Source organism: Apis mellifera, linkage group LG2, assembly GCF_003254395.2.
Source record: "Apis mellifera strain DH4 linkage group LG2, Amel_HAv3.1, whole genome shotgun sequence".
In the NCBI taxonomy this organism is placed as follows: domain Eukaryota; kingdom Metazoa; phylum Arthropoda; class Insecta; order Hymenoptera; family Apidae; genus Apis; species Apis mellifera.
This window is the reverse complement of record NC_037639.1, coordinates 5,250,497-5,276,137: the sequence shown is the minus strand read 5'-3', so window position 1 is coordinate 5,276,137 and position 25,641 is coordinate 5,250,497. Positions and strand designations below refer to the sequence as shown.

The 25,641-nt window shown below is 32.7% G+C and overlaps 1 protein-coding gene across 3 annotated transcripts in view; it reads right to left on the bottom strand.

Moving 5' to 3' along the window:
- LOC408715 (lachesin) overlaps positions 1-25,641 on the bottom strand; it is a 316,260-nt gene that overhangs the window by 19,267 nt on the left and 271,352 nt on the right. For all 3 annotated transcript variants that reach the window (XM_006560722.3, XM_006560723.3, XM_392251.7), the window contains 2 exons: positions 10,726-10,782; positions 9,894-9,980 (listed from right to left, as the gene is read on the bottom strand). In XM_006560722.3, coding sequence (XP_006560785.2) covers positions 9,894-9,980; positions 10,726-10,782 — 144 coding nt within the window. The remainder of the gene's footprint in view (positions 1-9,893; positions 9,981-10,725; positions 10,783-25,641) is intronic.

Here is a 25,641-nt window from a genome sequence, read left to right as displayed (position 1 = left end):
AAGAGACAAATTGGCGAAACGATTCGAGAAATTCAATGCAGGAACGTAACCAGAAACGAGAGTTTCGAGGGCGCACATTTTCCAGGATCATTAGCGGGCAGCTTTACACTTTCATTTCCATTTATTCTGCCTTGCAAAGCAGCTCGTTCGTCAGTGGTACGCGTGAAATTTGAAATGCAACGAATTTCCAAGATTGCAAATTAGAAACGGCGTTCCCGCTAATATTTATGGCAGTCGAGTGAGCATCGCGCCCACGCATCGCGCCCTCCTCGAACAGGGATGTGTTAACCGCGACATAAACATATCATTTAAGGGCTGCCACCGTGTTCTCCAAGTATATTAAGCCACGACGTCGAAGGCGTGCATAGACAATTGATTGCCTAAGTCGATGCTTAATACTCTGTAATCGATAAATAAGAAATGGATGTAAGTAGGAAGATTAATTTTAAATTATCGTTTAATTTCTAACCACGGTTATTAAAAAGTTTGAGAAATTATGCATCAGAAGAATTAATTATATATGTGTTAATTATATATATCATTATTTTTTTAAAAATATAAAGCGAAAGGTGATTTAAATAAGGTAATAAAACTCCTGCGAATGTTTGAGGATGAAATACGAAGCTGTATGAAAATAAACATCGGGATAATTCATATTATTAAATCGTCGAATCAATTGTCGGGCAAATTAATTTACATCGTTCACTCTTCAATTATTGGATGGGTTGCGTGAAACTCGAAATCAAATGGAAGAATCCTCAAAGTATTTAACTCTAATTCATACGTCGCATGCCTCGCGTGCATGATTCATGTCGTGAATCGTTGTCGAATTTAGGCACGTCATGAACCTCGTATTTCACTCCTATTCCACTTCTCCATTCACCGAATATTAAACCACTTTCCACACAATAACACGTGCTGCATGTCCACAATAGGTATATTATTTTTTTATTACTAATATTTATTTCTTACGTTTCGTATTTATCGATACGTCAAATTTGTTCTCTTTCGATATATCTTGTTCAAAACTATTCACGTTCGATTAAATAATATTTCGATTAATTTACAATATTCGATGATTTATTGCTTTTAATAAATTTTCGTAATTCGTTTATATTTTATATAAACCTCGCGCGACTTTATATTTCTCCTCGTATTTCGTGATTTTTATTAAACTAAAATTTTCATATAAAAAAATTACGAAATAGAATATTTAGTATGTATATTTGTATAAATGTTCAGCTTTTACTGCGCCAAGTTTAAATTCATATAGGAAAAATACGTGAATGCGTCGTTGATCCATGGCTCGCTTTAATACACGATCTGCCATTTTATTATAAAACGATTGACAAAAACCGATTGGCCAGCATTTGGCCAGCTTCCAGCATTCAAATTGATGCACGATACATTTAACGACACGTTTAACCACTAAATTTCGAAAAATTCCACGCGTTTGTGAAATTGATCATTTCACCATGCGACTAGTCTGATAAACTGAGATATAAAAAAATTAAGAAAAATAAACGTGTATTAGTTCGATAAATATTTAGTTACTTTTTATGATTATCCGCAAAGGAAAAATTCTACTATTTTTTACGTCGCAATACACTATAAATACGAAATTCTAAACGATAGCCAATAGAAAATAAAAATTTCGTTTTGCTTTATTTTTCCCCGTATCTCTTCTAACAAGTAATTTTTTAATATAAATGTAAATGAAAAATTCTCGCTACGCTACAAAAATTATCATTCGCCATATACCGATATGCTAATATCAACCGCGTAATTTATTTCTAAAAATTTCGATGTTCACCAGAATTACCAATTTCCACATGTATATACAATGGCCAAAAAGTTAATACCAACCAACCAACCAACCAACCGTAATTTATCCGTAAAAAATTTCAACGTCCATCGCAATTTCTAAATACACCATTAATATCAACCGTGTAACTTGTTCCCCGAAAAAAAATTTCGATATCCGCAACATGGAGGACAAATTTTATAGCGAAAATTCCTCGTATTATCATTTATATGCGATTTTTCTAGAGATTATCCTTTCCCCCCTCCGCTTCCTCCTCCACGTGTAAGCACTATTTCCTCCTATCCAGATATAAAACACGTCACGGTGAATTACTGCTGACGGAACACGAAATGTTGTTACACGTACATATATATGCGGATGCAAACATCGTAATGCCTGCAGGAGTAATTTCCACGTCGTATTTCGGACACGTGATTTTGCAACGTTCCCCCATGATCGACTTCGTGGCAGAATTGACCCAGTTCAACCCCCAACCCCATTTAGCGAATATTAAGCCGACCTGTACGCACATACACGCACAATAGTATGTAGAACATGTTGACAGTGCGTACACGCGCGGTTAAGTCAATCTAGATATCTACCATTCTCGAAATCCAGGCAATCGAAGATAACAGAGAGCATCGATGGAATTAGGTTGTCAACGGGGCACAGCAGTTTCTAAGCCAAAATTTCACGTGGCCTCCCCCCCTCCCTCCCCTCCTCGTTCGTAATTTACAACGTCTCGATTCGTTTTAATCGTTTTTGCTCGTAGGATCGAGATATTTTTGTATTTGATATACGAGGAATATTTTCATTTCAGATATAGTTCCATTGATAATGTTAAGAATGAAATTATTTATCACATCTCTTTCACTCAAAAATGTTCAGATTCAAGTCTAGTCCTATTATTATAAAAAATACTTCCAGTCATAATTATATTCGAAACATAAGCTTCCCTTTCTCAAACATACACAATCCTAAAAAAAAAGAAGAAATCATTATTAAAATTCAAAATCCATCTAACGATAGTTTTCAATTTTTTTCTTTTTCAGATCGAGAGAGGAAATTTTCAAAAAATAATCAAACGCAAATCATATGTCTTACGAAAAGCAACCAGTGCATCGGCACAAGTGCATCGAAACAACAATTTTTTGGATAAGGTTAATCGACGCGAATATAAGATACAAAACAACTTTCACCATCGGCCATCTATCAATCGAGACGAAGCGTAATGGGGCAAATTATACGCGATCCATCCCATTCCTTTCGAACAAAAGCAATTTCCTCCCCATTAGCCGTGTATCCTGGATGTAACACGTGGTCGAATTAAAATCGGCTGTAATGTCGCCGCCTATTATGATTCGGATGGAGGTGCGCAAAGCGTCGCCGCAACGATCATTTCCTCACCGGAGATTTAATCAGGCCCGGTGTTGATGTCGTTGATGCATTCGAGGCATTTCAGCCACGTACCCTCTCGGCTTCCCACCAACCCCATCGTATGTGCGAGCTTAGCGATAGGATAGCAGTCGCTTTATCTATATGCAAGCATGCGACTAAGCCAATCTCTGTACGTTCTCCCGCAGAATTACAGGCGAACAACGGTTCCCGGGGGAATTAAGGGACACCTTAGGGTCGTGTGTGGTCTGGAAGATGTCACGATACCGAAACCATAGCCGGCTACATCTGCCATTGCAACTTTAGTCTGACGTGGTATTATCGGGTGATACATGTTGCGCTCGCGTTGCGTTTGAATTGCTATTGAAAATGGAAAGGAAATGGGGAGGAAGAGGAGATTGGAAAGAAATTGTTGAATTTTTTTTTATTAGAAAGGAATTAATGAATTAATTTTGATTTTTTAGATTTACACGATTGGAATAAATAGAATGGAAAAGGGGGGGAAAAAAAATGAATGAAAGAATACTTTTATTAAAATTTCTATTATGATTCTTTGGAATTTTTATTTTTTGCACGCGAAGATAAAAATTTTTTAATTTAGGAGATGATGATTTTGATGAAAATGTGAAAAAGGTATTTCGTTTAATTTCGTTTTTATTAATTTTAACGAGAAAAATAATTTTTAATGGGTTAATAAACAAATGTGTTTTATTTTGAAAAAAATTCGTTTCTCTTTGTTGGAAGTAAATTGTACGCCCTAGTTAACAATTTTAGTTAGAAATATCGTTCGCCTTTAATTAAAATAATATTATTCTCTTCAATGTTGTTTCAACGCGGTATAATATTTACGTGAATTATACGAGTAGATTTGTATGATTGAAACAAAACAATATCTTTCTAAATATCTTCTAAATTCATAGAAGAGCACAAAAAGTAAATATACATACTGTCAACATATCTTCATAATTTCCAGAATATTAAAAACGATGATTCAAAATTGATTGCAATATATTTAATTCTGTATTTTTCTACAACATTTGTTATAAAATTATTCTACAACATTTTTATTCCAATTTTAAATTATAGGAATCATTCTGCGTAAGAAAAAATTATAATTCATTTCTCATTTTAATTTGAAAACTAGACAAAATTGATAATTGTTATAAATAAATTATTTACAAATGATAAAACCAACATAATGAGTAATAAAATATAAACGAAATAATGTATTCAAAAATGAGAAATGAGCAATATATACAAATTAATTGGTAAATAAAAAAATAATATATATATATATAAATAATAATCGATAAACAATTCTGACAAAGTAGATCGCACTTGGTAAAAATTTTCACACGAATAAACCGTGAAAATCTGATTAAGTTTTCATTTGCCGAATCATTCGATTAAACAATCGTCCTGCCGATAAACAGTTATGGGAGAGTAATTAATGCGGCGGTGTATAATTTCGTTATTATCCAACGATCTGTTGGTTAATACGTGTCCAATATATAATAGATGAAACATACGACCAATTGGTTACCCGATTCCTGCACGAACAATGCTTAATTATTCCCCCTATTTTCTGTGTCGATCATAACAATCCCAGATAAATCATTTCGCGGATCGTGGAATTTCGTGATTCGATTCAATTCGATCGAAACCTCTTACGTATTTACCTAATTTTTTCACTGACAAATTTATGGTCGATTGGATGAAACAAAAGGAGGAATTTCACGAGTTGTATTGTTGTCCGGATGCATTATTTGATGATTAAATTTTAATTCAATCTCGTTTCATTTAGCCATTTCATTAATCTCCTGTTTTAATTGGAAAAATAATCCCTTTGACATTTTGGGAATGAAAATTATTTTTCCTTTATTATTTGAATTTTAATTTCTTTGATCTAATTCTTTTTTTTTTTTTATTTTTTTTAGATGTTGATCTACGGACGGATGATATTAGAAATATTTAGTTGGATAAAAAACGTATGTGTATTTTGTTTAATTAAAATTACGTTGAATTGCATGGTACGCGCGTAATTTTTTAATGTGATTTACGTACATTTAAGGTAATTAGTATATTAGAATAATTTTTAAAAAACGTACTGTTTATCTTTATTTAAAATACGTTGAAAGCATCACGAAGATGTACATTTGATGTGAGAAATGAGATTCGAAATTGAAAGTATGTAAGTACATTTTCATAGATGAATTAAATTATTTACGTGCTCTTTCATTACGAATTATATTATTGAAATTAAAAGCATTAAAACACTTCGATTCGATAGTTACAAATTTGTATGAATTAATTTTGGAATATAATTTATAATTAAGCATATTTATGTTTTCACAAGTATTAAATCACGTATTTAAAATTACGACTTTATGAAACTGGAAAAATATTGGACGTAAAATTTTAATTAAAAAATATTTATAATCCTTTATCACGAAAAATACATAATATTTCCGATGAAGCCAGAGAAATTTAATCATCATCCCTTAATCATAAATTATATTTCAAAATTAATAACTTTCGAATTATATATCTATAACTGAGAGAAGTATTTTAATGTTTCCAATTTCGATAATTTAATTTGTAACGAAAAGAGCGCGTGCGATTAATATATTTGAAATCTACCGAATAATATTGTATAACATGTAATATAGTTTATTAAAAGTTACATGCGTGTCATATGATTCAAATGGGAGTGAAAAAATATTTTTATAACAATGCGAGAGGAATTTGCAGAAAAAAAACAACGTGTTAATTAATTTTCTGTAATATATTTGAAACTTGTCAATTATTAATACGATATAATACGAACTTTTAATAAAGTTATAATCGACACAACGAATTACATTGAATGTGAAATATGAACTAAGAGAAGGAAAATGTTCCTTTTTTTTTTTTTTTTTTAACTATCAAAATGAGAAAAAAATAATACGAATAAAATCTTGTGCAACGAAGTTTAAATAAAAAATAAGGCAATAGAAAATCAAATATAGATAATAGATAAGAAGGAGGGGTAATGTAGTATGAAAGAAGATAGAAAAGAGGAAGCGAGAGAAGGGAAAGCGTAAAAATATACAGTGGAACGAGGGTTGGAAAAAGTCGAACGGTAAAAAGCTGCTGGGATTAAAATGGAAGGGGGAGGAAATGAGAGGAGAAAAAGGGGGGAGAGGAAATGAAAGTCAAAGAGTAAATAAGAAATTACTGTTTATTCATGTGGAAATACTTTTTACGATTGCGATTTACACGACATAAAGAAAAATATAATAAATATCGGGAAATGTATTTAAAATGTTTCTATGTGGGACGAGATTGAAGTTGTTGTTGAGATTATAAAAAAGATTAAAAAAAAAAGAAGAAAATGACAAGGCTATAATAAGTACAAACCTTCATCAAAAATCAAATTTTCGAATTAAACGAATTTCAATAAGGTATTTCTTGATTTTTCACTTCATCCAAATCTTTGTACTCATACGCGAATATTAGCTTAATTAAAATACTATATATAATGAGTACAAGTAATGTTCTTGTTCCATTTCCTACAGATCTCTAGAAGAAAAAAAACATCCTATATAACTAACAAATACGATCAATGATAAAATCAAATTTTAACCAATGTTTTACGTCGAACCGCATCCCCTCCTAAATCCAGCCAATAATACCCCAACTCAACGACGCAATCCCTAGAAAATCCTAATCGCCCCTTAATTAAAAAACGCGACGTGCATTCCTCTCCGCTATCCTGGACGCGACTTTTCCTCGACTCAAAAATTACTCACGACTCAATTCATCCTCGCGCGGGTGGAAACAAAACTGGGAAGAAAGAAACGAAAAAAAAAAAAAAAAGAAAAAAAGAAAAAAGAGGAAACAAATTAAAAGGACTACGCTCGCTAAACGAAGAAGAAACAGCGGAACAGCGGAGAAAGACGACGACGACGACGACGACGACGGGGACGAGAGCGAACAAAGAGACGCGGAGAGGGTGCGGAGAGAAAGCTTCTCGAGCGTCGAGGGGAGCAAACATTAATGCCACCCCGCAGACCGCAGATGTTGCGCCAATTACAAACCTCAACCCCTTGCGCCGCGCCAACCGTCTCGCTCGCTCCTTAAACCCCGACCTCTCGGGAAAGGGAGAAACAGAAGAAGAGGAATACCGCGTGTTCCGACTTACGAGCCCGATGTCGCATATCTTCCTGCCTTCCAGCTCTTTGTCTTTTCCTTCTGTCGCGTCTTCCCCACGACAGAACCTCCTCCCCCTCCCCCCTGTGTATGTGCACAAGAGCTTAGATGCACCGCTCGAGGCTACGGGGGACGGCCCGCCGACGAGACACGAATTTTCGAAAAGGCACTCGCACTTTGTTAGATTAAATTTAGAGCGTAAGGCGTAAAAGGACGTTCTCTTTTCTCTTCTTCTTCTTCTCCTCTCTTTCTTCTATTTTCTTTCTTCTTTGTTTCGTTTCTTTCTTTCTGGAAGGGGAGGGGGTTGAAACGAAAGGAGAAAGAGATATGGTTAGAGAGATCGTAGAGGGGGAAGGGACGGTTAGAGAGGGATCCTTCGTGATCCTTCGAGAGTAGAGGGAGGAAGGTTCGAGAAGGATAAGGGGGAAAGAAGGGGTGGGAGAGAGGGAGAACACCGAGTACGCCGGTGGCTGATATTATTCTTGGGTCTTCCTCGGTGGAGCATTATTAGTTCTGGCGTGTTAGCATACATGAAATATTGATGTTACGGAGAACCCTCTTCCACCCCTCTCCCCCTTTTCTCAAGCTCTTCTCACCCCCTTGGTCTCACGTCTATCTCTCTTTAGATTTTACAGATATCCGCTTGTAGCCTCCCGATTTCGTCTGTCTTCCTTTCACGACGAACTTTTTGTCAATGATTTTCACGATTTTCACCTCTCTCTCTCTCTCTCTCTCTATTCTTCTATTCTTCCTCGTAATCTTATTACCACAATATTTTTCGGAGCTACGCGGATTAAATTTCTTGGCTCTTTGACACGTGCCAGAATTGTTACAGTTAACAGTTTCCGCTTGTGTTTATATTTGTATATGAATATTTTATACGTGTGTGTTTGATATGGAAATCGATTTATAAATTTAGATCGAGCCATTCGATTGAATGTTATCGAAGAAAACGGTTGTGCAAATAATTATTATATTTGTTGGATTATTCGATATTTGTAACAACATTGCAATAATTTTGGAAGGTAAATTATTTTGTTGTTTATCATTTTATTTTGTTTTTAAAATTCTCGCAAAATTGATTAAAAAAAAAAAAAGAAATCTCGGAATCATGGACGAGAAGGGAAAATCAAATCGAACGAAAGTTATACAAGTTGATTACAAAGTTGATTAAATTTTTAAGCTTCTTTAAATTTACGTTTAAATTTATCTTAATACGATGATTCTCGAAGCGTCCTAATTCCTTCAACCTACCCTCAAAGCCGCGATCGATTTCGAGGATCTTAGACACGGGTTGCATTGGTTAACAGCCGGGTTAATTACTGGAAATTTAGAACTCGTCTCGAGGGAATCTCACGCTCTTAAACGAAAGTGTTCAATCCCTGATTTCGATTAATAACCCGTGATATCAATTCGTTTATATAACTATTTCATATTTTTATCTAAGCTTGGATCGAAATACAACTTGTTCGTTAAATCAATTTAAGAGAAAAAGAGAATTGTTGAGTTAAACTTTAGCAAAGTCAAGGAAATCATGTCCATTATTTTATTATTTTGAAAATTTCCACTAATATAATTCGTAGAAAGAAATTGTGAGAAAATAGATTTTCTTAGAAATTTTGGAAGAATACGAAAGAATTAGATTGAAATATATTTGCAAAAATAAGGAAATTCGATTCTATCTAATACGCTGTCTCGTAAATTTCTCTTCATTTCGTCGCTAACATTATCACGTTATTACATTTTTGTTGCATTTCCGTCTCACTGCACCCGTTTCCTCTTTTACCTCCGAGACTTCCCCATGGGAGATGTCTGAGTGATCGATGCGTTCTTCGAAAAAAGATCAAGATTGAAGAGAATACGTTTTCGCCGCTAGACTTCAAGAAGAGGAACTTTTTGTCATTTGCATTTACTTTTCTCCAACTAATGCGAAATTTCCATGTGTCTGATCTGTTAATCCGACATGTTTCGTTTCTCGTGTTCCTAATCCCAATCTCGTTATAAATTTCATTAACCGTGTCTATCTTAATCTTGAATACGAAGAAAAAGAAAAAAAGAAAATACGTTGTATAATATTATTTTCAAGAACAAATTATAATTAATTTTATTAATACAAATTTGAATGATAAAACTGAACATGGATTGAAATACGATAGTTCACAATATAAACAAAAGAAATTAATTTAATAATTAAAATATCTTATTTTATTTATATTCGTCTAAGAAGATTTATAAAAAAAAAGAAAATTATTTTTGTTCATTTTTCATAAGCCAGAGTTGTGCTAGAGTTCGATTTTAATATCAAATATTCTGGAAAAAATGACACTTCGTTTCGTTATACATTAACAAGAGATATAGTTCCGTAAAATTGTTATTTTTATAAAGTCTCGAAAATAATATCCCTTTCTTTCAAAATCTCATTATTTCCTTTACCATATCTGTATTTCAATCACGTTCACGTTCGCACGAATAATAATTCGAACAATCCACGAAATGGTTTTACCTGCTTTTATATTTTTCTCGTTGTGAATTGTCAGCGAGCTTGGATTCCCGTAAACAGAGTTATTCATTTCGGCCATCAGCTCCCAATCTGTACAGAAAATGGCATTTTATAACAGTATCTCGAGGGATTTTTGCGGGAAATAAATATCTGAAACGTTCAGTCGCTAGAACTTCGTCCTTTTTCTTTTCTTTTTTTTTTTTTTCAAACGTATGGTTAAAGGCTTGCCACCCTCGTTCTATAAATAATAAATTACCACCATTTGAATGGCGATCTACTAAATTATATACAATTTCCTCAAAGAAAGTGACGAAAGTTAAACCGCTTACGAGGTCATATTCTCAACATTATCTATGACACGATAAGTTACTTCTCTCTTTGGACTTTTAACTCTTTTTAAGATTTCAAATTAAAGAACTCTCAGAAGAAATTTCATCTCTTTCTCTTCCCGATAATAACAATAAATTGTGTTATAAGTTTGAAAATATTGTTTCTCAAGATTTTCGCAGAACTCTGATAGTGCAAAAAAAATTCATAATACATATAATTCATAATAATATATATATATATTTCGTTCTAAACAATAACAGGAATCGTCGATTAAAAGCTACATTGGAAATTACGGAAACAAAAAATAAATCCGTGAGTTCAGAACGCTTTTTAAACGAGGAAAAGGAAAAGAGAAGGAAGGGAAGAAAAGTGAAATAAGACGGAAGAAACGTCCAACGTCTCGAAGATGGAAGATTCTTTAAACGGTATCGAGAGGGGAGAAGAGGCGGGCATGCGGGATAAAATATCATTTTCTTCGCGATTAAGGCAGGTTTTACGAGCTTACCTTTCTTCGATATCTCGGTGGTGGAAGGACTGGGGCTGGTGCTCGGCGGCGAGGACACTGCAACGAAAGAAACAAGTTTTTATTTTTAATTAAAGTTTCCTCCTTGTGAGAAGGGGGGCGGGAGGGGACGGTAGGCGCGTGCCACTTTCACGTTGAAGAGGAGGGCTTGACAACCGGGGAGGGGGGGAGATGGCAAGAGGGTTGACTTGGAACCTGCACGGACACAGTTATGGATCGCGCCACCTGTTACTAACTTCACTCTCAAACGTATTAGCCACCGTGGCGCCGGCCAGCCAGGCAGGGATCATATTTTACAATCTACCCACCCTCTTCCAACCCTCTTTCCAACTCTGTCGGCTCGGTGAATATGGTTGAATAATTATTCCTAATATCGTGATTCGTCGGAGATTGCGTGCTCGTTGAATCCAATGGTGTCATCGTTAGGAGAGGAGGTTAGTGGATTTAGGGGTTAGAAATTATGTTCTGCGTGCTAATGATAATTATAATGACAAGAATATTATTTTATTTATTATTTTCTTGTTTGAACAATTAATTCTTAATCATCGTAATTCACGGATTTGTGGATTTGTAATTGTCATTGAAGTTATAGATTTAAGAGTTAATAGAATTAATATTGAAAAAAATATAGCAAATTTTATGTTTCTTCATTATTATCAACAAATGTGAGATAAAGGAAACATTTTTATTTCTATGTTATATCTTTATTAATTATCTGGTAATTGCAGTGATACTGTATATTGATTTAATATTTCGTTTTATTCATTTATCATATAAATTAGTATTATTATATAAAATTTTACAAGTATAGATTGCAATATTAATAAATAATAATTATAATTCAAGTAAGTTGATATCGTAAATCGTTGGAATTGTTTTAATAACATGGCATATCATAACTAACAATTTCGTCTGTTCTTGTATTTGAATTTCGATGATACGTACATCAAGTTTCATATTCACAGATATACTGTATTAAACTCGTTGAATTAATGTTGAATTGGTTGTTGATGTTAAATCATACGAAAATTAGGAGCTATTTCAAGCCTTCAATTTTGAAATTTTAATACAATGAGGGCGAACGAGTTAGAAATATATGTGTTATGCTTAGTTGAAACGTTGCGTTTTACTTTAAGTGTTTCTGTAGTTGATGTAAATAATTCACTCGTGAATATCAGAGATTGAAACTCAAGATTGAAGAATTTTAGAATATTTATATATATTTCAAATAAATTTCTTTATCCCTTCATCTGAAATGCTTAATCACTCCAAAGATAAATTTCTCAAACATTAAAGAAAAAAAATCTCTCCTTTTATTTTTTCTTTAATTTAAATATTAAAACTCGATATTTTTTTCTTTTTTTTGCCAAGAAAACACACATTTATTCGTTAATTAAGTCTCGTAGCATCGCGAGCGAAAGATTAAAAATCCAAACGATTTCGAAATCACGAAAGCGAAGATCGAATGTCGAAATTCTCGCACCTTTTCCAAAAATAACGAATAAAAGCAAAACGAACACGGACACGGGAGACAGACACGCGCGACGTTCGAGAAATTATTTAAATCCTTTTCGCCGATTTCAATTAATTTTCGCCCGTCACGATTATCGATCCTCCGCTTCTATTCCGGAAGAGCATCCCTCTTTATTATTCACACGGCGTTTCACGGACAAATTAACGGGTTCGAGGGTCGATAGAATACTTTCCTACGACATTACCACGCCAATATACATATACACTTATTACACATAGTAATATTCGTAACTAGTTCGTCACCAGATGTTATCTTCGCGCGGCCATTACTTTGTTGTACTCGCGGATCTTTGTCGTCGATGTCGTTGATGGAACGGTTAGAAGAAACTTTTATCAGGATAAAAATCAATGATTAACCGAGTATTAGTTGTTAGGTCGAACTCGACCTAGTTTTCAACGTGAAAATGTTAGATTTTCGCGACAATTTGTAATTGCATTATTGATCAAAATTATTATTATATTAATTGTAATTATTCAGAATTTTTTTGTCAATTTGTTAATAAATAAAGTAGATATATATATCGAGAAAAAATTCTCAATGTTTCATTCAGTAAGTATTTTTTTAAATATTGTCAATAATAAGTGAAAAATTGTCGATTGAAATTTAATATAACGAATTAAAGAAAAGTTAAATATATGAGAAAAATATATTTTAAGCATATATATTTTCTATAAGGGTGAGATTATTATACCTCATTTTTTTCTCCTTTTTATAGATATTGTGAATAATAAACGAAGGTTAAAAGTTTGAAATAACTTTCTTAATTATAACTATATTCGATATTCTTTCAATTTCGTTATTAATTTGTAATTAATTTTACAGAAATTAATAATGATGGATTTTACACGAACAAAAGAATTCCAATCTATCTTTCTCTCAAATTATTGGATTTTACGGAATACGATATTCCAAACTTCTGATCATTAAGTGTTGTCAGAAAATGTGTTACTTAAAGCGAGGTTCACGATTTGGACAATTTTAATTATGAAGCCGTCTTTTAATAAAAAAAAAAAATATGATATTGTAAGATCCTACGTGTTCTCGAAAGAAATTTTATATCCACCGGATAACATGATATTCGATATTTCTTATATAAAAATAATTACATAGATCGTTCGAGGAATGGATAGTTCTCGATCGAGAGAAAGTTAGGCTGGATTATTGGTTTACGGAGATTTGTGAGTTGTTTGAGAGGATAGAAAGGAGATGAAATGATCTCTGAGAGAAATATTATTTTGTTTGTTATTTCCAAGCTATTAAGGATAATTAATAATAATAATTAATAATTAAAAGTTATTACAGGATCGTGGTATTTTTAATCTATTTTTAATCTATAGATTTTTGTTACATGAAGTTTAAAGTTTGCGGTGCTACATGTGTAAATTAATTTTACATGGAATGGGTTACAAGTTTTTAAACGGTAAGTTTGGAAGATTCTTAATAAAGACTTATGAAGAAAGTTAGGGAAGTTGGAAGTTTTGGAAAAAAGAAATGTTGAAATTTTCAATACAAGTGGGATAATTTATTCGTAATACCGTAATCCAACTTTTTTTTTTTGAAAAATAACAAATATAAAGAAAGAGTTAATTGTACAATGTAATAATAGCATGGCAATTTCATTTACGACTGCAAGAAATTTTCTCTTCCCTCCATCTTTTATCGTGCTGGATAATTTAATAACAAGAAATAGCAGATAGTTTTAATAAATGGGTTAGATAAAATGTACACGCCTAAATTAATCTACACGTATAAATGGTATCATTATCTCAGCATGCACTGAAATTATAATTTCAATATCACACTTATTTCCACCTATATCGTCTTCTTTATTAAAATAATTATATCCCATGACATTTGAGAAATGAGTACCGTTCAATCAATCTTTTTTGCAAATAAAGAAACGAAAAACGAAAGGGAAATATTTTATGACATTTTATTTATCAATAATATTTGTAATATTTCATTGCACACGCGTACGAAAATCGAAATTTCAAAATGATTTATTTATTAATTCGGGGAAAAAGTCAATTCAATTACACTGTATCCATACAATTTTTATCAAGAATAAAAAAATCGAAATTTTCAAAAGAGGAAAATAACGATCGCAACATTGTTCAATCATTCTCGTTTCACTGGTATCATTAGCAGAAATCTCGCCTCATGATAATTAGCTGTTCGCGCGAGAATCGTATTCGCCCATTGATTACAGGGGCGGATTATCTAATTTCAAGGGTTCGTTTCGACGCATGGATATAAATAGGCGGGGGGGAAAAATTCATTTATCACTTTTGCTAGCCGACGACGGAGAAAGAAGAGGCATTAGCCGGCGAGAGCGAGGAGGAGAACGATGGAGGTGGAGAAGACATCGGTGGGGATGGAGGAAGGTGAGAGAAATAGAGTGAAGACTTCCCATTTTGTACGTGGCTGAGTGGCAGACGGAAGGAAGGAGCGGAAAAAAGGCGGGGAAGAAAAGGAGGGAAGACGGACAGAGAAATATATACAGTCGGGCAGAGACTTTTCACTTTTGATTTATCGCGCCAACTTTTATTTCTCAGGGGAGATATTAAAACCCGTTGTCCCGGCAATTTAACTTCGCGCCACCTGATTGATGATTCGACCAGTCCTACCTCCTTCGATGCGTCGAATCCCTTATTAGCCTCGATTAATAAAATCGCGTTAAAAGGTAAATAAAATTAATATCTCTCGATCGTTGATCATTTTTTTTTTGCAGGATGTAACGGAAGAATAATCTTTCTCTGTCGCATTAAAATTATTTGAACGAAAAGAAATTAGTCGCATCGAAGATTGTTTTGCAGGGATGAAATACTTTCTTTAAAGATTTTTATACAAGAAAAAAGAACAGTTTTGATCTTTTCACACTTGACAGTTTCACTTTTTAGTACAGTTGGATGAAGAAATTTAAATAGAGAAGATTAAAATATACAACATCTGAAAAACTTACGTATAAATTCTTCTAAAAAAGAATATAGAGTAATTTTTTCGAAAGATAACACTAAGATTGTTATAAAAAAATATAATTAAAATAGAATTCCGATTGTATATCTAATTATTTTCACACGATCAATTTCTACATCATTTAATTTGAAAATTCAAATTCGTGCAAAGATGAAATTAATATCTACAAATATTTTCAGACTTTCAGATCAAATGTCGTACGTCCATTAAAAGAAAAATGATCCATCCATCCTGTAAAATTTACATGTTACACGTGCCTATTTCAAAATTTCAAGAAGGTAAATGAACCCGTTTAAATCTTAAGCTGCCTTAATTAGTCTAATAGCATCATCCTTTTTCGTCGGTCCATCAGCAACCCTTCCGGCCATCGCTCCATCCAATTTCTTCCGTCGCGTTGGAACCTGTTCAAATATTGGCCGGTTTACTAATTCTAATTAGTGCGTTTCACCTGTAACAAGCCAACTTTCTCGTTTCTCCTCCGAGAAAAGAAAAAGAAAGGGATGTTTTCTTGGCGAACGGAGGACGACGATGCGTGCGATAGAGGCGAATGGTTAACTTTTCTGTGTGCCAAGTGAATATAAATTGAAAATTAAATCGTGTCCTAATCAGCACGACGAAAATTCGTAAGTTTTCTTTTCTTTTTTGCTCTTTCTTTGCTTCTTCCCTGTTTCAGGCTTCGATATTGAAATATTTAAATAATTAGGATAATTATTTTTATTATACATTTTATTCCTCTAATGAATATTTTTATTTGAATAGCAATATATAGATTGAAGTTTATTTTTTATCGTTTCAATATCGAATGAAAAGTGCAAATTATCAAATTTAAGAAAAAGTATATTGATATCCTTAAAAACATCTGTTAAATCTGTTAAATCTAAAAGACAAAAAGTTTTTCAGATATAAAAATTACTACTATCGTATCTAACTATTCCAATTTCACGAAATGAATGGAATAATTTGCACTTCTGTCTTCCCGTGAAAACAGCGAGATTTGATTTAACGCGGCAAATTCAATCGGCGGAAATCTGACCGGCTAAAAGAACTGCCTAACATTTCAATAAGTACGATAAATATCCGGCCCACGACGGGGAAACTATCATCCTGGCAACTGGCGGTCGGGTCCACTAATAAAAAGCCATACATTTATCACTTTTATCCGCGCTTTATCATACGTACCGCCACGGATACTCATAAAACTGCATTATCCTTGTACGTGTGCAGGAACTTGGTTTTTATCGGGCACGGGCCGATGATATTCTCCCCCCTGCCCCCCTCCCTATCTCTCGAGTCTAACCACTTTTTCCGCTATGCGTTATTCACTGTTGGTTGGACCGTGCCGATAAACAAATTTCCTTGTAGCTACGAAATCAGATTGTGATTCGGTGGGTTTTTTTTTTTTTTTTTTTGATAAAAAACAATAGTTCAAACTGCGAGATATATTAGATTTCAAAGGATAATTGTGGTAAAGGCGATGAAATTTTTAATTATGATAACAGTAATTTATGGAATTAAACGTATCGTGAGTGGATCATTTATAATGTATTACAATCATCATATTATTTCTAATGAATATTAAGAAAGAGAATTGTATATTTTTCTATCTAATTTGAAAGAAAAAAATTGACGTTATTTATAGGATGGTCCAATAGATAAAGAATATTAAATACAAAAGTGAGAGAAAGATTTAATGAATTATAGATATCAGAATATAAATCGTTTTAAACAACATTGATTAAAGTATCGTTGACGAGGAATAATAAAGCATGTAGCCTGTTATTAGGGATATGTAACAATTTTACTTTTAACTTTTTGGTAAAGCCAGTCGAGCGATTGAATATCGAGTGACTGGCTTATTTCCATCGTTCCCTATAAAAGGATATAAGCTTTAGTGAAAATTTTATCTAGTTTTCCGTTTAGAATATGCACATGACTAAACACACGTTTTTTGTCACTAATAAATTTCTTTCATCATTCCATTTTGATAATTTTCCAATTATACGTATAATTGTTATTAATATCTATTAATTTTAAAAGATTATTACTTAATTTAACATTTTTAAATCTAGTTTCTTACTTCTTTTTATTTTATTTATATTAAGAAAAGACACAAGACTAAATAAAAAAAAAAGTATTATTAAAAACTAAATATTTTAAATTGTATTTATTTAGAAATCATTCGTATAAAATTCAATTAACACGGAATTTTTATTTTTATAAATTGTTCTAACAGAAATTTTTGTTTGTCCGTATCGGTGAATGGGATTTCACAATGAATTCCTTCCATATCAGTATTTTATTTGACCGCTCTATTTACACGGGTAAATGTAGTATTGAAACGAGTGTATTAATCGAAGTATGTTGACGAGGCTCCGTTTAAACCAATTCCAAATTATACGTTTCGGCAACCAATTACGACCATTTAACGCATCAACGAGAAACAATTCGATTTAACATCGTCTATTTATAGAGGGGCGACAACTGAAAAATTGCCAATTGTGCGCAATCTGTGAAAACGTTCGTTTCATTCCAATTCTAATCCATCTTTAATTAATTGTCACTTCATAGATAAAAATTAAATTGTTATATTTAGTAGCCTGATCTAAAATAATTATACACCATAATTTATTATTACTATATAGCGTAAAATATCACGATGATTGAAGATTTTTTTTTTCTTTTTAAAGAAATTCATTATTTATATTTGAAAGTCTATTACACGGATAAAGTAATGGCGATAAATTATGTATTCCAATAAGATAGTATATTACATATACATAGTTATTATGAGTGATATTAGATTTTGAAATGGAAATAGAGTACGCAGATACATACGTAATTACTTTAGCAAGTTGGAAACTTTGTCATCCACCAACTGATTCTCTTACCTTCCATTAATTTCATTTTCATGATGATTCTATCTATTATCACTCAAAGTTATAATTCCATTTCGAAACGTCTGATTAATTCTAAATGCCTGAATCGCGTACAGGTTTACAGATACTTTAGTATCCACAAATTCTTTTCAATCATACATATTAACTCTTGGACTCCATTCCTCAATACTTCGTTCCATCAACTTTCTTGAAGATTTACTTTACTTTCATATCATTATCACCCACAATTATCAACAATTCTATTTTCCAACAGATCCACATCGAATTTTCCCCTTTGATCATAAACACTCATCATCGACCGCAATCTCATCTATCCACCCCATTACCGACCTCAACTAGATTTATCTCACTATCCCACTTCGAATCAATATCCAACTTCGAATCATCAATCTCAAATACCCTCCCTCTCTTCCAATTTCCACAACTCAAATTCTATTTTCAATCATTCTAACCCTCCTCTCCCCCATTTTTAAATTTATACCGATTATAGATGTTATCCACAATTTACATATTCAACTTTCTCCCAAATTTATCCCTCGAATCACCGATCTCAACCAACTCTTTCCCTTCCCTTTCAAATTTTCCCTCTCGATCAATAACCAATACAATACTTTCGCAAAATCATCGTGCACGAAGCCGCGACGAAACTACCCCTCCCCGCTCGTCCCAAATCGGGGAACGTAATTCCCAGGTCTGATGATCCCGCAACAACGACGACGGCCACGATCGTTAACCCGAGGAGGGGTTGGACGGGAGATCGGGAGGAAATAATTTGACGACCGAGCGTCGTCATCATCGAATCACCGGTGGCGATAGGAGTGGCGGGAAATTGCCAGCTTCGTTACTCACGGAATACGTAATCGAATATCGGGGGAACAATGGCGGATTGTCGCTGCCTTATGTAGATGCCTTCTACCCACTGTCTGTAATTACTCGTAACGGAATCCTCTGTTGACGTATCGAGGCAAGATAGTCGTTCGTTTGATCCAATTAACCCTAAATGACAGTGGGGGGAGAGATGTGATGAAAAGCCAACAGGGATTGTTGTTACGTTTCAGTTTACACGTGTCGGGGAAGGTGTTGAAGAATGAATTGAACAAACTTGGATAATTATTTGGGAAGTTATTGTATCGAGATGAATTTTTCCTCCCTTCTCTGATTATAAGACGATTATAAAGTAAATTATGCAAGGTTGATATATATTCGTAGGAAGATTGTAGAAATTAAAGCAAAAATTGGTATGTAATAAGATTTATTTATTAAACCTATAAATACTTTTTAATAGTTTCAATTTTACATTCATTACAGGTCTTATAATCAATTTTGATGTTAGATTTTTACACTTTGTAGAATTTATATAATATTTTTTTCATCAATCTGTCGAAATAATTTGCTACTAATGCTACTGTCATTATCACGAGCTGTACTAATGGTACCTATTAAATCATTTACACCAGAGACGACGAATGGACGGCTCAGCTGCCGTATCTCTTATCCTTCCTCCCTATGTCTCCGTTCAATTCCAATAGTATCGACACCTATTTGACATCATCAATCTATCAACTCCCCTTTGTTTTTGCTAAATATCGTATTATCGGATAGCTAACGCGACTAATATCGAATAAAGATGGATAATGTGTACTTGTATATATTCACAAATATTCTATTGAAAATAATAAGAGAAGAAAAAAATAGAAAATTAAGAAATCATATAAAATAAATCAAAATAACTTATCTAAATATATATTAATACAGTAAACTGAACAAAAATTTCATGACAGATTTCATAATAGATCAATCGATTTGAATATTTTATTCAATAAAGGAGATGTAAAAGGGAATTGAATTAATTCTATTGAAAAAAATGCAAAAAAAAAAAAATTAAAATTCCAAATGATTTTCAAGCATGCACGATCGTTTCTATATCTCATGGTTACTCAAATTTCTCTCTTAGTTTTGGATGCGAACATCCCTCTTTGATAATTATTGACCCGCCTCCCCCCATTCAAGCGTCTCATGGCGCATCGATCTATTAACTTGTCACCGATGTTTCTGGTGAAAGGTGACAGGAAGCCGCCGGTGGTGTCTGTACGTGGTGATTATTAGCAGTCGTTGCGAAGATAGTGTGTACGCTGAAGATGCCGAGAACAGATAACAGGATTTGCGGCATTGATCGCCACGAAATTCGTAGTTGCGGGTTTGGTAATGGAGATTAGACAGAAATGCGTATTGGAATTACATCGATTTGATTAATCGTAGAATTTATTATAGGAATCAATCAAGTTTTTCATGATTCATTTATCTACGTTTTTATTATTGAAGAATTAGAAAATTCCACGAATTATCATCGAAAATAAAATTAAAAATTCTCCTTATATACATATTAGATTGAATGTATGAGAATTAAATTAAAGAATCCATTGAGAGAATCTTTTATTGAAAAATATTACATCCATTGCACAATTATATATTTAATAAAAAAATGAATCTCTCCATATAAATTTACATACATTGCATGCATTAAAAATTGCAATTTATTTTTCAGCCCGAGCGTCAACCGATTAACCTCACTTTCCCCATCGTCGAGAAAGATCGTCCCAAAGCCGTGGATGGTTATAAGGAGGGAACGAAATATTCAGAGAGAAATGCAAAGGAAGACGCACTCTCGGCGGTGAAATTAGTATGCGTGGGATGTCGTGGCGCGATGGCGGTGAGGATGACGAGGTTTCCTACACCTTTTGCACGATTCCTGGACCAGGCCAGGCCAGCCAGACCCCCGTTAATTTTCCATCCCGTGACTCCAATCAATCTTACGGCCCGTCACCGGCTCTCCCTTATGACGATGGCCTCCTCCACCTCCGGCTTTGATACGTCACCACCTCTCCGCCCCTTCCACCCTCATTTCCGCCGCGATTTCTGACATTGTGACGGAGAATCCGCTAAATACCCGAGGACGTGCCGTTTGTCCGTAGATGTGACGTGTCCACGGATTTCGAGGCTGCGAACACCTTCTCACCTCTCGTCCTTCATTGTCGGACGAGATTCGAACGTTGATTATCGGCCGTCATCGGGACGGAAAATTCGATAAAACCGCCGTTTGCCGTTTTTATGAAAATAAAGATAGGAGTTTAATAAAAATTGTATTTAATAATATTGGATTGTATCTCAATATAATTGGAATAAATAAAACTGATAGCACAATTCTCGTTATGTATTAATTTAATTTTTTCGTAACTTAACTTATAAATCGTCGTTGAATTATTGTAAAAAGTTTAATCTATGTATATTTCTGATATCAATTTAAATTAGAATAAAATAATTTAAAATTTAAATGATTGTTTATTTATTACATACAAAGAGAGAGAGAGAGAGAAGAAATATAATTCCATAATCAAATCTATCTTCTTATAACACATTATCGCATTTTCTCTCCACCATTATTTTGTTGCACGCAAACCATTACTTCCATTTTTATAACTCACTCATTTTCCACTTCCACGACTTTCCTATACCTATAATACATCCTCGAGGGTAGAAATAGTTTGTCAATTATCGTGACACCTCGTTAATTTTTCACCTTAATCTATGATCGATCCGACGTCTCGTATATCGTCCAGTCTGATGGTTATATGGTAGGAGGAGGCTTTTCCTCATCTCAAATTCGACCTCGATAAGTCATCACGATCGTGATCCACGATCTTCGTTACAACGAGAGGCACGTTGTTCACGATAAAACGTAAAACATATCCTGTCACGTTGTTTGCATGCGTTTGTCGAAATCTAATTAACGACGTTGAAAGGCTCGCGTATCGTGCGAGGAATCGCTCCAACTTTTTCCCTCCTATTTAATGCGTCATCGTGATCGATAATGATGAGTTTTAAATAGAATATCTAGTGTTTTTCGTTTACGAATGTCTTCTTCTTTCCATTATATTTTTCTTTTCCAAATAAATAACTCGAAGTTTTATGAAATACACAAGTAATTTTATTATTTTCAATCACATGATAATGATTATTTAAATAGTTTGGATTTATGAAAATTCGATAGATTTATAATTTATTCAAATTCATCAGCTGTTGCACAGTTACAAAATCATGTAACTTCTACTTGGTGGTTGACTGATAATAGATTTAACTCCTTACAGAATAAATACATTATTTAAAGAAATTTTTTTTATTATTTATTGAGAATCCTTTTTAGAGAGTATATACAAAACAAAAATTTCTGGGGTTAAGTTATAAATTTCTAAATGCGGAAGAAAACTTGATATGTATCAATTTGCAGAAATATTTATTATTAACTTTTTCGTGTTTAGATATAGCAAAAAGTGCATTGAGTGCATTCGGTACTAGAGAGTCATCGCTGGAGTTACGGCATTAACTCAAGTGATAACTGAGAGTCACCACTGAAGCACAAAGGGTTGAAAAATAATTACATAAAAGGTAAGAATAAAACAGGAAAGAACATAATATTCTATAATTAGATTTAATAATAGATCTATAACTAAAATGTTAAAAAAATTTTTTTTACAGAAGGATCAACTTCAAAATGGAAGAAGTATATTAGGCAAGCAGAAGAAATATTTTATGAATAATTTTTTACAACTATCGAAAATTTTTGTAAATAAAAAATGTAAAGAAATGTAAACGTATATGATATAATGTAATATATATAAATGTAAATAATATGTAAAAATGTAAAAAAAAAAAAATATAAATAAAGACACCAATTTTTGTGAATAAACTGTAGTTTTTATTTATTCTTCCAATCCCAAAACTCCTAAAATAACCCCATTTTTGATGCCATTTCCATGAAATACCGAAAATCCTATTATCCTACTATCAATTTATATTCCCTTGTTAAAAAATTGAGTTTTTGGGCAACAATTTCTCCTTATTTTTTTTACTTTGTTTTTTTTACTGATAACATGTGTTTTTTATAGCACCAGTCGATAGAGCATAAAATTTCCCATAAAAAAGTATTAACACACTTATACCGAAAAACCAATAGTTTAAAAGATATAGCAAAAATTAAAAATTTGTAGGAGGTCGACCTCCTGTCATATCATGTTCTCCTAATACAAAATCGACTTTTTGGACAAAAATTTTTCTTCGGTCGCCGAAATTTCGACGTTTATACTTTTTCTTTAATATCTCGCTTATTATTCAGAATATTAAAAAATGTTTCAAATAAAAGTTGATTGGTTTCCAAAGGGCTATATTATGGCGCTCTCAGTTTTTTAGTAGGTTCACCAATAAGGAGCTTTTTTAGCACAAATTTGTTTTTTTTACTGATAACATGTGTTTTTTATAGCACCAGTCGATAGAGCATAAAATTTCCCATAAAAAAGTATTAACACACTTATACCGAAAAACCAATAGTTTAAAAGATATAGCAAAAATTAAAAATTTGTAGAAGGTCGACCTCCTGTCATATCATGTTCTCCTAATACAAAATCGACTTTTTGGACAAAAATTTTTCTTCGGTCGCCGAAATTTCGACGTTTATACTTTTTCTTTAATATCTCGCTTATTATTCAGAATATTAAAAAATGTTTCAAATAAAAGTTGATTGGTTTCCAAAGGGCTATATTACGGCGCTCTCAGTTTTTTAGTAGGTTCACCAATAAGGAGCTTTTTTAGCACAAATTTGTTTTTTTACTGATAACATGTGTTTTTTATAGCACCAGTCGATAGAGCATAAAATTTCCCATAAAAAAGTATTAACACACTTATACCGAAAAACCAATAGTTTAAAAGATATAGCAAAAATTAAAAATTTGTAGGAGGTCGACCTCCTGTCATATCATGTTCTCCTAATACAAAATCGACTTTTTGGACAAAAATTTTTCTTCGGTCGCCGAAATTTCGACGTTATACTTTTTTTAATATCTCGCTTATTATTCAGAATATTAAAAAATGTTTCAAATAAAAGTTGATGGTTTCGAAAGGGCTATATTACGGCGCTCTCATTTTTTTAGTAGGTTGACCAATAAGAGCTTTTAAGCACAACTTTGTTTTTTTACTGATAACATGTTTTTTATAGCACCAGTCGATAGAGCATAAAATTTCCATAAAAAAGTATTAACACACTTATACGAAAAACCAATAGTTTAAAAGATATAGCAAAAATTAAAAATTTTAGGAGGTCGACCTCCTGTCATATCATGTTCTCCTAATACAAAATCGAGTTTTGGACAAAAATTTTTCTTCGATCGCCGGAATTTCGACGTTAATACTTTTTTTTAATATCTCGCTTATTATTCAGAATATTAAAAAATGTTTCAAATAAAAGTTGAATGGTTTCGAAAGGGCTATATTCTGACGCTCTCATTTTTTAGTAGGTTGACCAATAAGAGCTTTTCAAGCACAACTTATTTTTTTACTGATAACATGTATTTTTTAAGCACCAATCGATGGAGCATAAAATTTCCTATAAAAAAGTATTAACACACTTATACGAAAAACCAATAGTTTAAAAGATATAGCAAAAATTAAAAATTTTAGGAGGTCGACCTCCTGTCATATCATGTTCTCCTAATACAAAATCGAGTTTTGGACAAAAATTTTTCTTCGATCGCCGGAATTTCGACGTTAATACTTTTTTTAAATATCTCGTTTATTATTCAGAATATTAAAAAATGTTTCAAATAAAAGTTGAATGGTTTCGAAAGGGCTATATTCTGACGCTCTCATTTTTTTAGTAGGTTGACCAATAAAGAGCTTTTCAAGCACAACTTTATTTTTTTACTGATAACATGTATTTTTTAAAGCACCAATCGATGGAGCATAAAATTTCCTATAAAAAAGTATTAACACACTTATAGCGAAAAACCAATAGTTTAAAAGATATAGCAAAAATTAAAATTTTTAGGAGGTCGACCTCCTGTCATATCATGTTCTCCTAATACAAAATCGAGTTTTCGGACAAAAATTTTTCTTCGATCGCCGGAATTTCGACTTAATACTTTTTTTAAATATCTCGTTATTATTCAGAATATTAAAAAATGTTTCAAATAAAAGTTGAATGGTTTCGAAAGGGCTATATTCTGACGCTCTCATTTTTTTAGTAGGTTGACCAATAAAGAGCTTTTCAAGCACAACTTTATTTTTTTACTGATAACATGTATTTTTTAAAGCACCAATCGATGGAGCATAAAATTTCCTATAAAAAAGTATTAACACACTTATAGCGAAAAACCAATAGTTTAAAAGATATAGCAAAAATTAAAATTTTTAGGAGGTCGACCTCCTGTCATATCATGTTCTCCTAATACAAAATCGAGTTTTCGGACAAAAATTTTTCTTCGATCGCCGGAATTTCGACATTAATACTTTTTTTAAATATCTCGTTTATTATTCAGAATATTAAAAAATGTTTCAAATAAAAGTTGAATGGTTTCGAAAGGGCTATATCTGACGCTCTCATTTTTTTAGTAGGTTGACCAATAAAGAGCTTTTCAAGCACAACTTTATTTTTTTACTGATAAC